Source organism: Agrilus planipennis, unplaced genomic scaffold (assembly GCF_000699045.2).
Source record: "Agrilus planipennis isolate EAB-ADULT unplaced genomic scaffold, Apla_2.0 scaffold247, whole genome shotgun sequence".
Classification (NCBI taxonomy): Eukaryota; Metazoa; Arthropoda; class Insecta; order Coleoptera; family Buprestidae; genus Agrilus; species Agrilus planipennis.
In genome coordinates, this window is record NW_020442433.1 from 434,353 (window position 1) to 450,473 (window position 16,121).

Consider the following 16,121-nt stretch of genomic DNA (forward strand, 5'->3'; position numbering starts at 1 on the left):
GCCTTGCTCTTTCGGTGTTGATGCAGTAGTATGTCAAACCTCTTCCTACCGAAATGTTGAAAACGACTAAGTAGCTCTTCCAGTTGTGTGGCTTATCCCTGAGGCGATAATTGAACTGTTTAACCAGTTTAGTTGAAGCTAAGGGTATCGATAATACTCCAATATTGTCTGCGGTTACATTGTTTGATTCAACAGCCCTCACCAGTAGTCGATCGTCATACATTCTTGCTCAAAATGCCTCAGCATACTTGATTTTTCTCTAAGATCACTATAACCTATACAGACGGAAAGTTTCGCCAGGATTTGATATTACTGTATTGATGGTCTCTTCGGTATCCATAGTCAAGATCATTCTCTTCCTCAATGGACGAATTTGCCGTTCTAATACTACATCAGGTAGAACGATAGTGTTGGATGAAGCTGTGTCAATAACTATTCTAATATTATGGTAATGTATGAATCCTTCTGTGAATAATGAATTAAATAAAATAATTCGAAGTGGTCTGTATTCTATCGAAACTGCCAGACGAGGATAGCGATTTCGATCTTTTTGGATCTCATCAGCGCGTCACAGACAGCTCCGACAGAACACCGACCAACCTTTACCTGCTGTTTTAACAGCGCGTTTTAGAAAATACCACAAATGGCGTGGTGAGCGCCATCTGTAGTACGATGCTACATTTTGGGATTACGTATGTTCCAGACCACTTCGAATTATTTTATTCGATTATGGTAACGTGCCTTCCACGTTGAGGTGAGCTACGCCGGAATTCGTTTCAGCAAGTAGATATCCATATTTTTAAATGAACCTTGTTGGCACATACGTAATGCTAAAATGTAGCATCGTACTACAGATGGCGCTCACCACGCCATTTGTGGTATTTTCTAATAATGAATTAGTTCAAACTAGTTTTGAGTTTTCCAACTGTGGTCTACATCTAACCAATAATAGACAGTAACAAAAGTAAAACGACGTGGTTATACAAAAGTCTTCAGAGACCTATAAAAATAAGCATAAGCACATACCTTGCTAATGCAGATGTTAATCGCAATAGCTATATGCAATGCATACAAATAAAAACTTCTGTTCAACTATTAATACTTTTTGCTGAGACAGGAGGCCCCAAAACGCTTGGAACACATTGAACTGCAGCAAGCCACTTTTACGCTACTGCCACTTGTGCACCTTATAACATCCCAAACACTACTACCATATTTTCACTACGATGCCCAAATGTATTTATTTTTTCAATCAAAATATGTTCCATGTTACGCAACTTTTTATTACATTTTCACTTTATTTTAACAATTACATTACTACATTAGAAGTTTACACCATGGCTGACGTATAAACTTCGCTAGATACAATAAATAAAAAAAATATTTCTAAACTTTGGTTTAAGTTGATGCTAACTATTAAAAATTACATTTCAAAAAACATACAGTAAGTTGGCATCTGACAATAGCATCTTTCACAGATACCAAAATCACAATCTTAACAACACCGTTATGCTTAAAATATAAAACGTAACAGATGAAAGAAATAAGCGTGGACTCTTCTATGCAGGTAATAGGATATTACCATAAAATAAGCCTAATTTAAAGTGTATAGCAAGTTTCTGTCATAAAAATGATAAACTTGATTAATGTGCATTAAAACGTTACCATCTACAAGGCGCTTCCCATAATTTGTTGCTTCTATTCTATCTCTGGCTAAGCCATATTCTATTAACCAATTCACAAAATCTTTTCCAGAAAATACATTCTTATATACTTTTAATCGCCATCTATAAAACAGAAACAAAAACAAATTAGCCAATATCTTCAGTATCAAGAATTTACCACATAGAGATACTACAGATGCGTCGGAAAGAAACACAAAATAAAACTAAATCTAACTCTATTTATTTCGAGGAGTATAAATTGATAGACTTCTTTTAAATTTTAGCCGTTTTGGATTCAAAGTCAAAATTGTATATCCTTTACTTTGTAACATACTACTGGCACAATAAACTTTACTTTTAGCTCCTATACCTATTGCAGAAAAGAGGGTTACAGTTTTTGACGACTAGAAACCACGAACCCTTTCGGTATTTTTTAAAATTGTTTACACCTTTTTCTTCTATATATACTCTGTGTTTCAATTATAATGCCATTGAGACATTTTGAATTTTTGAAGGGTTAAATTCAATGCATTAGTGAATACCGGTGCGTAAAACTAGGGGCCCGCGTTCAATTGCATATTATTAATTATAATATTAAATTCAATCTGCATCGACTTATAATGTAATCGTTTGCGAAATAATGTGAAACTGCATAAACCAAAATTATTAATACATTCAAACCTACCTTTTATCTTTAGCTAATTCTTTCCTACAATTTTCTAAATGATGCGTTCTAAACTGCTCGCATACATGCTTTGTGTCGTATTCCAGGTCATCCCAGGTTGGTAGCGTCAATTTTTTCATTCCAAATGTTAGTTTCGTCCAAAAATTTAAAAGTGGTAAGAAAATCTCTTTGGTATTTAAACCAAATATTGCGAATACAATTATGCTTTGACCGAAATTAAGGGTAGCATCCAAAAATGAGATTTCTATGTAAATCCCTGACATTCCTTCCATAATAAGCGTCCAAACGGATAATGCCAATCCCTAAATGATATTTACAAGTACAGCAAATTTTAATACTCGTCAAAAGTAAAAAATACACTAACCACAAACATAGAGCACAGAAGAAATATCAATAAAACTATGTGTGATAAGACTTGAAGATCATGACTTTCCGGTTCTTCTTCGATGTATTCGATGTTTGCACTTTCCCCTTCATAATACTGCATTACAGTATTACAACGAGATCTCTGAGAATCACAACAAGAGAAACGTGCAGGGCACATTGCACTTTGTGGTATACTAAAATATATATATAAATTATAAAAAAAATTGATACGGTGCTATTATAATTCTCGCTATCCAAAATTCGTTCCTTGTCTAGGCGAAAATATATAAACAAACTTCGTCAATTAGGGCCTTTATCGCGACGTTGAATATTTTTTTTTCTAACTTTTTCAATATTTCATTCAATAAAAGAAGTGATTGGACGCCCTAACCTGGGATCGTCTTCCAGCGACTCTCTGCCATGTTTGAATTCTCGGCTCCGTTTTATAATGGCAAATGAAGGATCAGATTCCCCAAAAACTTTAGACATATTCTCAAATATTTCCGTCGTTTTGGTTTTCTTCATAAGGTGTTTAATTTCGAACAATGTGCGGATGACTTGGTGATATTTTATTATTTAATTACGAAAAGCATAATGATGCTGATGATATGAAACTCGGTATTTACACTATTGTAAGTATTCGCAATTAGTGACATGCAGAGCGGGAGAATAGTGACACTTAATTGTACTTAGGCTCAAAACTTTTCAGCCGCCCTCGTATTATATTATTGTACGTTTTTAAGACATAATATGCCGAAACGATTGTAGAGTTTAGCATTAAATTATTACAAACATAAAAAAGCGACTTATTTTACTTTTTCGGCTAATAATATGTTTCATAATTACCTAACCGTGAATCATAATGAGTTAAATATGCTTATAATAAATACCTCTGATCGTCATTTTCCACAAAACTGTCACCCCCCAAATCTTCAATATCAGTGACAGTGGATCGCACACTTTGGTCAGAAGTGCTCTCTTTAATTGTAGACAATGTATTACGTTTCTCATGCTCGAAAAGATCTTCGGAATTATTTGGGCAAGGATCTACTAAATTACTACTACTTTCAGCATCATCGTGAGAGTTCCTTTGGTTAAACGTCGAAGCAATGTCGTTAGCTAAATTCAAATACCGAGAATAACGAACACTATGTCTCTGATGAAGAATCAATGAGCCCACCGTCACTGAAAATAAAAATCATTTAAGGTCTACATAAAACTGAAGTATTAGATAGGGTCTTGAATTTGAAATAAAATATTAAATAAGCCATGTAGAATTGCTTTAGAGAAATTTCAGGGCACCTAAACGAACTTTTAAAAAGACATTAATTACATTAGTATTTACAATTTACACTGAATTGGAAATTTTTTATTGATTTTTAAATGTTTATGCTTCCATGAAAAAAATGTACCTTAACAATATATTTTAAAACAATTTATAAAAGAAATATCTACATATGCATAGCCATTTTGACTGAGCAAAGAACTGGTAACGTCACAGTGATATATCATCACCGAACACTGGCTTCTATTACTCGTTTATATTCAATACGCAACATTGCCAAAGGTGTCAGCAACGAAAATCCATGATGTGAAAGTAAATTAAATGACTTCATAATTTCTTTATAATTTTGAGGGTTTTAAATATTAAAATATAATTGTAATCTTATTTCGCTATTAAATTAAAAGGTATTTTTTACTTTAGGGGTGACACCGAGATTTTCCTGAAATTTTTTTACACTCTACATTTTACTGTGTTAATTAAGTATGAATGTTGGATGCGGAAGCCATTCGTTCCGCTGGTTTTGGAAGGTTAGAAAAAAGTAAGTAAAACAACAAGTGAGCCCATATCAAAAACAACGAATTTATTTTTCTGTTGTATTCATACTGCTACTGTAAGCTAACAAAAGATTATTTCTTGGAATCCTTATTTTTGATTGATTCGTTTAGATATGGCCTCGGTTTGGTTGTTTTAAGTAGGTACATACTTTTTTTCAACCCCTCTAAATTAGAAGAAATGGTTTCTATGCCAAACATAAAATGTACTATATTACGTATTTATTTAGTTGTTCAATATGTCATACATTTCACCGTAATTGTTCGCGTCACCAATATTAATATTAATTATGTTCAGTTGTCAAGTCTAAACGCAAATCGAAATTAAGTGATTTATAAAATGTAAGCGGAAACACTTTAAAAAATTGCAAAACTATTTTAAGTTGCGTACTTGTAATAGCAATTATAATTTATTATATAAAACGTCTAGATAAAATTAAATGATATATTCTTAAAATTTTACTTTTTTGACAATAGTTTTGGTNTAAAAAAATAATAATAAAATACTTTAAAAGTAAGAAACCTCACATACCTATGAAAGATAAAACTAGCAGAGATATTGTTACAATTGCTTGGGGTGCTCCATAAATAAAGTTTGGATTTCTTTTGTCATAGGGAATAGAATTTTGTTTATCAAAAAGTAAAAACAACACTGAAAATAAAGTAGGAACCCTGAAACAGCAAATTATAATAAGTTTATTTACGCAAATGTTTCACTCTAAAATAATTTCTTACCCCCAACCCACAACACCAAAATAAGGTTGAAGTTTAAGTATAAAACATAAACCACGATATTGTAAAAGGAGTAGAGTCAGTGCCAAAAGAGCAGTCCAAATTCGAGAACTATATATACCCACTGTAGAAATCATAAACTGGAAATAACTCGTCCATCCCTCTTTATGTTCGAAGACATTCCATAATATTGCCCCAATGCAACTTAGTAACTAAAATTCATTAGAAATATACAACTATTTTTCTGAATAATGCTTTAAAAAACTATTTTGATTATGTATACAAGTTAATTACTTTATGTGTCTAACCTGTGAGATCAACAAGCATGTAGTAACTCTTTGAGGAATCCTGAAAATCTTTTTAGTTAAGACAAAAACCATTATCACCCATACACCAACAACTAAGCCTGCAATACTGATATCCATAGTAAAATCGTTCAATTGTTTTATATAATTCGATGGATCCGTGTTTGTTAAGGTAATCATTTTGGCCGACACAAACATCAGAGGAGCGCTCATAAAGGTGCAAGCAACCATGGCACTGGCTACCTATCAAATTTGAATGGTAGGCAAAATAAAAAAATAGAAGCAAATTATAATCAAGTTACCAAATCTATATCCACAGAATATTGCGTTGCAAAAACAAAAACGGTTGGTGCTGATGGAAAAGTGCCATATAAAAAACCATAGGTACTTAAATGTAACGTTTCAGAAGCATTTGAGCCGGCATGTAAGGAACTTATTATTTCACGTGTCACTATTGGTAAAAATAAACTGCAATGCAAACAGCAGGCATTAACACAAATTATTTTAGTAATAATACCGTAGAAAAATAGATGGCTTTTTATTCGTCAATATGAGGATTAAATACTTAAATAATACAAAATCTCAAGCTATTGTTTAACGATTTTTCCTAATTATCGATACCATTTTAATTAATTGCATAGACAACTTTCAAATAATTGTAAAGGTTGTGCAGCGGCTACGCCATATCATCAGCGTTTCAGGGACAGAACCGATTTAATAAATGAGAAATTGCTGCTCTTACTTTCTATACAACTTTCGATAGGGAATTGATAGAGTTGAGCCTAACAGAAGAGTATTAAGTGGGGAGGGTATAAAAGGAGCCTTAACAAGCCCAATTTGAACAAAACATTGATTCTTTTATACTAATAATAATAATATTAAAAAAAGAATAACGCCACATTGTAAGCTATGAAACGCAAATAAATTTTCATTATTATAAACTTGAAAAAGTTTTTTTGATGGACTACAGCTGTCACCCCCTCTCCCTTTATATACTTACAGTTTTACTATAATTAATATTCCTGGTAAAATTAACGTAGCACCCTTTAATTTATGAATTTTTCCAACCATTCGAAGTCCCAAAAGAAATAAAGCACTGGCCGAAAAAGCAGAACCCATGACCTACAATTTAAACTTCTTAATAAAACGTTTTAGCTGTTCCAAACTTAGATATTTATCATTGCATGTTTACAAAGTCGCAACAAAAGTAAATTACTATAAGCAGTGGCGATTTGTCCATGAGAGCTGAGGAGCAGTATTACATAACGATTATCTATATACCTATATATTACGCTAAATATAATACGATATATCTTCTATTCATTGATTTAAAAGTAATTCTGAATTAAGGCAGTCAGGTAATTTAGTAAGCATGTATACCTACATATGTAAAGTATTTAGGCTTAACAGCGCTGAAATAGAAACATATGTAAATGCACGCCAGTTAAGTGTATGTGGAATAACGGGCATCGCTAAGGGGAAAAACATACTCTGCCATTATACAACGTAATAACAAAATCTAATGTAATGCAACAACATAAGTTCGCATATAATTAACTAAAATGATATTTGCTCATTTGTTTTATACACTTACAAAAACCACAGATTAATCTGCATGAATATGGGTGTGTAACCCTAAAGTGATTGAAGAGTGTGACAAATTAAAAATCAATGCAAATGAATATTACTGCATACTTGCAAAAGAAATTTTTATCTTACGAAAATGCAAAATAAAAAAAAAATGGGTGTACGAACGCCACAACATTACTATGTACATCAAAACAGAATGAATGTGCGAACAGAATGTTAAAAATGATTTCTTTTTATTAATAAAAAAGTGTTTACAATCTCATTTGATGCAACGGAATGCGGGACACTAAACATTTTACCGTCTAAGACATTTTACCTTTGGATATATATATACATGCTACAAAATATTACATTATATTTAGATTTGTTTCTAAATAAATACTTTTTATTATAGTAATATGTAGGTATTATACTGTTTTTTATTCTTGTTTCTGGATGTATCCAAGAGCTTATATACTTTTTTTAAGTTATTGGTTTGTAAAAACTGTTTTAAAATTGCACATAATTTTATCCAGTTTAACGTATATACTCTGGCTTTCTTCTTTTGGTTATTTAATTTAAAATTTTCTTTTTATTAAGAAATCATTATAAAAACTTTCATCTATTAAATATTTGCACTGTGCACTAGTTCTGGGATGACTGTTTATGGAGCAGTTTAAACAGTAGTTTCATCCATCTATCGCGTTATTGGTTTAATGTAATTTGCCATAATGGTTTTAACATATTTTTGTCTATAAAGCCATTATAGTCTAGATATACATTCATAGTCAGGCGATGAAATTTCCCAGGGGCTAAAAGTTTATTATTTTCGTTTTTTGAAGTTTTGTGGAACACATACAGATGTCTTAAAATTCAGTGGTACATTACACGTTTTAGGGAAACTGAGCATGTAAAAGATTTGGAAATTGGGCAGTAGGGGTGTTATCGTTATCTTTTTAACTAAAATAATTTCAACCGTTGGTCGCTTTCAGTTATACCGGAAATTGATGTCAACTTTACTATTTTAAATGGAACTACGAATTCCTATGACACAAAATTTTAAGGTAACTTTTATAACCTACTTGTATGCCTACGATGAATAGTTTCTGAAATTATTCAATTTATAGAAAAAAAACTTCCACAAAAAAATGACTTACAATATTGAATGTACCAGTTAAGTGTCATGTCTTAATGCTAATGTTATACTAAAATTTAGCTTCAAATTTGTACTGGAATCCGCGTTCGCTAGAGGCATAAGAGTTTTTATTTGCTCAAATATGTTCTTTATGACTATTAAAGACATCTTTTGAAAATCAAGATTCATTCGACCAGATAATTCTTGTTAAGAAATTTTCGTCTTCCTAGCACTTCATTAAAATTGTCTCAGAAAATTCAAGGAGTGATAGGGGATCCTGTAGATGCAGATTCTGGACTTTGATAAACTTATATTTAAACGGGGATACGGTTCATTAAATCTTATACATGTTCTTTCTATAACTTCCCTAAATAATAAATTAACTAAATGTGAATTGAAGTATTTATTATAAGCTTCATCTTCTATTTTTATACCATAAATAAACGAAAGATAAGTTTTCAATATGTAACAATTGCGGTAGGTGTCATTTGTCCATGGCACACTTTTATTATGACAAAATTAGTGAAATTATCTATTTTAGACAAAAAACCAAATTTACTCAAAAATTTTCAAATAAAGCACTAAAAAAAATCTACAAAAATCGAAGGATTAGAAGAGGAATCGAATGACAAAATAAAATATGGTAGAAGCCATTTAAGGAAACGAAGTTATTTATCTTTGAAGTATAACTAGAAGTGGACGACAGAAATTATTTTAGTTAAAAAAAATCAGCCTCGATAACTTCCATTGCCAAATTTTCAATCTCTTACATGCTTAGTTTCCCTAAAACGTCTAATGTACCACTCATCGTCAGCTTGAAGAACCTCATATATAATTAATTGGTTTTTAATTGTTTTAAAGCTTTCAGTAAATTACTATATTCTATCTGCTAAGCAAGTTAGCTTACTTTATACCTCTAATATTTGTCCTAATAAGCATGGCACATGATGTTTAAAAATTAAATTTCCTACTATTCCCAGCAGAGTCATAAAAATAATAGGATTAAGAAAGATGCTTTTTATTACTGAAATAATTGTTTTCAGTATGTAATTTTTATCAGTTGTCAAATTCTCCTCAGTCCTGTTAATGCTCAATTCGGTAAGAAGATTTTGTCGTTTTCCAATTTCCATTAATATAAACGCAATAGGATTCAAAATTGCCAAACTGATTGGAGCCATTAAATATAAATAGGATGCAAATTCTGGATGTGTCTTTTTATACAATGCAACAACTATAAGTTATATAAAATTAGTTAACATTCATAAACAATAAAATATAATCACTTACTAATTGGATATCCAATAGCAAAATCGTTACTTTGGGTGCAAAATATTGCAAATATTCCAGCTCTTCCATAATTACGAGGTCTTCCTATTAATAATGTTATAAGAATCACAGTAAAAAATATAATACTCTTTGCCAATAATATAGACAAAAGAAATGTCCAATTAACTGTAGTTAAATCCAGCTGCGCCAGTGACATAAAAATGAGTGATGGTAGAGCAAATATCCCCACAAAAGTATGAATACCCTTTGCTTCAGTTTCTGATATAAGATTAAAACGACCAGCCATGTAGCTAATCAAAATGGAACATTATTTGTAATAATAAAAGTATAATATGACACACTTACCCACATATTATTATTGCAAAGCATTGTGCAAGGGCTGGATATAAATTTTCCATAGCATCGTTAGTGGTTGCGATATCCATTTTCAGTGTGTTACTACTTTATAATTATAAGAAACAAAATATACTATGATTTCTGTACAAACTACCAAACGGTAAAGCAAAAAATAAAATTCCATTTAAAATACTCGACCACAAATTAATTCTGTATAATTGAATAATTTTGTACATGATATCACAAATTTTAATCATTTCTATTAAGAAACAATACTACCTACTTCGTCATATTCACATTCTAACCAAAACTTAGAAACTTCAAAATCAGCTGATTTTTTGACATTTGTGCATTTTAATTTATAACTTTATCGTGGTGGTGTCTAGGAGTACGTTCCACTAGCATTTCTACTAGTTTAATGCCCATCATAAAATTTCTTAAAATAAGGGATAATAGTACGAGCGTTATGAATTCATGGTTACCAATTTGAAAATATTATTGATTGCACATTTTACTTTTTATTTTGTCATTTTTGGCATGTAAAAATATAGATTGATGGAATTTTATAGTATCAAATTTCGACGGGCCAAGACCATGTCTACGGTGAAGACTTCTACTTGCATTCATACGAGGACTGACTACATTCATGGCAATCGCAGCGCTCTACCATAAATACTATTTTGTGAAATTTTCTGAACGGTTTTATATCCTAATACATCACAAGTCACTTAATAGCTATTTGTCTATGACATCCATTAAAGACATCTATGCTCGACAATCTATCTATCTACATCCACATAATAACGACCATCGACGTTTACTAATGGACATTCCGTTCCGTCAGAATTGTGGTACAATAAAAGAAAGAGATGAAATGAAGTTTCGGACAATATCCATATCTCTCACGATAGTGCGTAAGCGTGTTATGAAAGAGATAGCACTAGTCCGAAACCATACACCATCTCTCTCACTCTTTTCCAGCCAAGAAATTATTACGACATACGGTTAAGGCACGTCCATTATTATATGTCTATGATAACGACAACGATAACAACTGTGACCATAGAATTGTCAATCTGTGGACTTGACCAGACTTGACAGTTCGAAGCTCAATATGGTCGACATGTCGATATAAGCTGATTAAGTGAAAACTAGTGTAGGAAACGTGTTAATATGGGTGATAGTTTAAATAATAAGTCTCTTGTGAAGCAAAGTGATCTTGTGAAAAAAGGTTGGCTTTTTAAATGGACTAACTATTTAAAAGGATATCAAAAGAGGTGGTTTGTTTTACAAGATGGAGTACTTTCTTATTACAGGTTTGTGCTAATTTCAGTTATTATGTCAACAATTCTAGCATAATGAATTTTGTGAAGGCCACCTAACATGCATATCTATTATTAAATCAATATAAATTTGTATTATCAAATAGTTTTTAATTGAAACTTGCTTTTATAGTGGAATAGAAAAAAACAACAATGCAATTATGTTCTGGAAATACTTCAACACATACGCATTTTAGTTTATTAGAAATGTAAAACTTTGTTCGTTTTCAGTATAGGTATTTGTTTTTAATTTTTACACCATTTAATTATTTGTAAAGTGTTAAATATGATTATATAATGAACTCTATAAATTGTAGTATCTCTTTATTTAAACATTTTCGTAAAATTTATGCTAAAAAGTTACAACAATTTAATTACTATTAGTTTTAATGACCTGCTAGTCTGTAAACATATGACCTAATAGTATATGGGTTAAAAGTCATGCAGTGCTTGTCATAAATATTATTAGAATAAATCTTAAAAGATTCGTAACAAACCACAACACAAAATTTAGTAAATAAAAAATTCTAGACTTATTATTATATGTACGTTTCTACCATAGGTCCGTGCGTGAAGAGAGCAAAGGTTGCACGGATTTACATGCAAATACCACAAAAATAGAAAAATTAACATCCATATTTGTATATTTGTAAACCAATAAAGTTTCATATGAAATACTTACGGTAGAAAATAGGTATAGGAGTTATAGTCAGTCAGGGCGTTTGAAGGTGAACAGGGATGAATCGGGGAATAAGAAACTTAAGTTCACCGTAATTTGTACATTTTTTTTCGTTACGCCACTCCATAAAAAAGTCGCCCATAAAGAATAGTAAAGGTTACGATATGGAGCAACCATGATTTACAAGTGCGAAGTGCTATGCTTATGCTATGAATAATATCCGAACGGAACAAAATGCAACGATTAACAAAACTCATAAATATTGCATGATTTTGTGTTTTTTTTTAATACCTAGGTAGCTATGATGGGAATTGTTGCTTTTAGTATCATCATATAAAGTAAATACTTTGTTTCTTTCCATAGTAGGAATTCTTATTGGAGATTTGTAACCTTTGCCAAACGCATATTCACAACTTTATTTTTGAAATAAAGAAGTGGAAGATAAGAAATTTGCCAATATCGCCCTTCCTAGAATTACATCCAATTTTTTTAAGTATACCCATCTGTATTAACACTATTTGAATATAACTGCTTTTCTGCAAACGCATTTCGCGTTAATTTAATTTAATTAATTTAACTAATTAATTAATAAGTTAATATGATACGTATCTAGCACATAGTACACCTTTTCAATACACAAAGGTGATATTAATAATAATACGACATTATCACCATACATGCATAATCCCAGTTTATTGTCGATATGTTAATAGTTTTTCTGTCAGATGTAATTGATTTTACAATTATAGCAACATCCAACAAATTCCTTAAGGAACACCTAACTAATGGCCACTGTACGTTAGTATTTCATTTGTCAATGAAAAAGTAGCTAACTACACATTTCAAATTTTGTCTATATGACACTATCTGAAACAACAAGGCTTCAGTCGCTGGAGTTTCGTGTATGTCTTCAACGCCGACACAATATACCGTACCAACGATATTTCCTAGGTTATTGTCCCAAAATATTTGCTTTCTAAACGACATTTCCAATGTGGATCCCTTCCTACCTCTTCCATTAAAAAATTTAAAACGTCTGATGGAAAACCTGCCTTACATTTAAATTTACTCAGCCATTTTCCAATTTTGCGAGTATTTGGCAATGCGAAGTAAAAAGTTATAAGACTTGGGAGATTAGAAATACACTGTATGAGTAAATTGCTTAATTGGTAGATATTTGTGCTGTCCAGGTTCTGCTGCAGAATTCTTTTTATGCTGTACAACAAAATGTAGAAGAAAACCTATAAAAAAACAGAACCCGCTTAATTTTGCAATATAATAAAAAGCTAATTATAATTTATACCTTAAAAGATGGAATCTAGATTTGTGTTGCTGCATGTCACGTGCTCACTTTTTGAAATTACTTTAATTAAATCTTTCATGCGTTTTATTTTCATATTCCTTTGCTGTTTTCTTATTTTTCTTCTAAGTACGAAATCTTGTTTGTCTGAGTTTCAACGTTCACAAGCTATGAACTTTGATAAACAAGACTATCCATTTGTATGTTATCTTCCAATTGTACCACATGTGCCTATTGAAAACAAACCTTTTGATATAAAATTAGAGGTTCTTTTTTGTATGTGCTGCTTTTGAAGTGTCTCTCTTGAAAATAAGCGTTACATATCCTACTCATCCGAAAGGGTTACCAATTTAGTCTTCTCAAGGCAATAATCCACAATTTCAAAACTTCAGGTCATTTAAATGGGAATCTATAGGTATACAAATAAAACGATAAATAAATGCTTGTAGAGTTTACTTGTTTCATAAATACAAATCATACGAAATTCCATTTCCCGTATTCTACAAATTCTTTCATCCATACCCCACGCAATAAATCACCATTTTCGCTGAAATCCTACAAACGGCGTCGTAAACACCACTTGTAGTGGATTTGCGTTTGGCAAGAATAATACTGACCATCATGAACTTCTTTATACCATTTTCGTTGTTTTTTTTTATTATTCGTAATGCTAGAAATATATATACCTAGTTCAGGGCAATTGAAGTCTTCATGTCCAAATTAGGAAAATGAGTTTCTACCTTTCTACTGTTAGTAGATTTATGTCGGTGACTTCGACAGGAGTGTACTACAGAGCCGAATTGTTTTTGTAGGTTGCTGTTTACGGGCAAATGTTTCACAAATAATGGTTTAGTGCCTTTTGGGGTTAATATTATTTAAAAACCAAGAAAACACTAACAATAACACATAACATTTTATGTACAACAATAACAAACGAAAACACAAGTAACAAAAAGGCACAAAGAGAATGAAGCAGACATACAAAAACAAAGTAACAAAAAGAACAAGATAATACAATAATAAAACAGAGTAGATGAAAGCAGGAACACTTACAAATGGTAGCAGTAGACGGTAGACCGTCCCAAGGGAAAGATTTTGACTATATTGGGGAGAGGGAGATGTAAATGGGGATGGGAGTGCTTGGGGAGAGATGATGTGGGTGTGAGTAGGTGCCCCATCGCAGAAGTAGGGTGGGGACTCGCACTGAAAAAGCAAAACTCAAGATATGAAATTTTTGGAGTATTTATAGGACAGGGTTGTTAGTAAATTTAATAGAATGTTCTAGAAGGAAAAGTAGTGAGAGAGAGGGTGAAGACACTAGTTTGTAGGAATACGTAGAATTAAGCAGTTCAATAGAAAGCAATTAAGGGTAAAACTAGATATTAGTATGGGAGTGCATGCATGTATGGTTGAAGTTGGAATTCCAGGTAAAAGTGATTGAGAGAACAATAGAGTTTAGAATGAAAGGAAACCAAGGTATGTACAAGATAAGAAATTGAAATTAATTGAAATAATATTTGAAATGAAATGGATTTGAAGTAAAATAATGAAAAAGAATGCTTAAGAAATATCTACAAAAAAATATATACAATTGCCCGCCACAATGCTAGTCAGAATTGGTATCTGCCAAGCTTTTTCTCAGTTCAGAAAAAATGTTGTCTTCGAATTTCGTACAATTTTGTAATGTACGGATGTGTGTGTGTGTTTACACTGTGTAAGAAAAGTAACGCGCCTTGATATCACTTCAAAGATGGCGTGGAAATTTGGCTTTATCAGAAACTTACATTTGTTTGTTTCTTTTGTGTACCCACATGCTGAGGTGTACTTTAAATACTATCAGCAATGAACAAATGTTGTTATATGATTGTGATATGCACCTAAACATAGTGTAGTAGTAGTTTTGTTGATGTTTACTTTAGTCGATCGACAAGCGGTATTGTTTACGTTCTCCGTCATTGTACCTTTTGAGTACTTATCTTAACTCGGTGCATATAGTACAGACATACGCTTCCCTATATAGCAAACGTGTAACCAGGGCACGAGCAGGGAAATTCCATCTTTCGGTAACATATACACAAGGAAAGATTTCAAAATTCAACCCTTAAGAGGTGAAAACGGTTGGGGGGGGGGGACTTTTATGGAGCATTTATGTTTGTGGTCAGATTTAATTAAAATTTGGTCTTACGATTAATGTTCTTTAATATAATTAAATTATGCCCAGCAAAGCGAGGTGGTTGCGTCTAACAAGAAATAACTGGTAGCTGTAACACCTTTTATATTAGGCCTACATTTTTCTGTTCAGTTTTGTCCGATTATGTTATTTATATAATATGTATACATACACGTATTAAGTGATTGTGATATTCTAATTTAAAGTTTTAAAATGTTTAAATAATCTGGTTGTCTAGCAGCAATCAGCACATGTATGTGTACACAAATTAATTGATGTTTTGCAGTAATTTTTATCTTTTTAAAAAGTATTTATCGAAAGTGGTCCATGAATAACTGTGTCCATCGTTTTATAATTCAATTTACGACTAGTTCTAGTAATAATATGTCATTTTCGCGTTGTTCTTTTTTTGTTTTGTTTAATAAAATGCAAAAAATTAAACTGAATGTATTGTGCAGGGCTGAACACAAAAACAATGGTGGGGTGCCGACATTATCAATTCGAAGACGACGCAGAAAAAAGGGGTAAGTTTGTGGTTTTGGTTGGTGAAAGCAATAATATATAGAGCCCTGCACAAACATTCCGTAACTTACTGCTACCTTACCGTTTTTTATAAAAACGAATCTCATACTCATAATATGCTATTTTTTCATTCATTGCTGTTTCGTTATTATTTAAAAAAATAAAATTACAGCTTTTGGGCTAGCTTTCTATACTTTCAGATTAATTTTTTGA

General features: G+C 31.7%; 2 protein-coding genes across 6 annotated transcripts in view; one reads left to right on the top strand and one right to left on the bottom strand.

The window, feature by feature from the left end:
* Window positions 1–1,262: 1,262 nt before the first annotated feature.
* On the bottom strand, window positions 1,263–10,395 carry LOC108740248 (integral membrane protein GPR155). 4 transcript variants are annotated; one of them, XM_018474498.2, is made up of 13 exons: window positions 10,199–10,395; window positions 9,929–10,020; window positions 9,580–9,869; window positions 9,207–9,523; window positions 6,589–6,710; window positions 5,891–6,056; window positions 5,592–5,831; window positions 5,287–5,495; window positions 5,084–5,223; window positions 3,606–3,900; window positions 2,714–2,909; window positions 2,350–2,651; window positions 1,263–1,787 (listed from the first exon to the last, which is right to left on the bottom strand). In XM_018474498.2, the coding sequence occupies exons 2-13, from the start codon at window positions 9,946–9,948 to the stop codon at window positions 1,595–1,597; spliced, it is 2,490 nt and encodes an 829-aa protein (XP_018330000.1). In that variant the 5' UTR covers window positions 9,949–10,020; window positions 10,199–10,395; the 3' UTR covers window positions 1,263–1,594. The 4 variants fall into 4 exon arrangements, with proteins under 4 accessions (XP_018330000.1, XP_018330001.1, XP_018329999.1 ...); XM_018474499.2 differs by lacking the exon at window positions 10,199–10,395 and having other exon boundaries at window positions 9,318–9,523; window positions 9,925–10,192; XM_018474497.2 differs by lacking the exon at window positions 10,199–10,395 and having other exon boundaries at window positions 9,925–10,192.
* A 596-nt stretch (window positions 10,396–10,991) lies between these two features.
* The window catches only part of LOC108740256 (oxysterol-binding protein 1-like), a 14,698-nt gene continuing 9,568 nt past the window's right edge, over window positions 10,992–16,121 (top strand). The window contains exons 1-2 of one of the 2 annotated variants that reach the window (XM_018474512.2): window positions 10,992–11,231; window positions 15,845–15,910. In XM_018474512.2, coding sequence (XP_018330014.1) covers window positions 11,089–11,231; window positions 15,845–15,910 — 209 coding nt within the window. In that variant the 5' untranslated portion in view covers window positions 10,992–11,088. The remainder of the gene's footprint in view (window positions 11,232–15,844; window positions 15,911–16,121) is intronic. The other variant, XM_018474513.2, reaches the window with a different exon arrangement.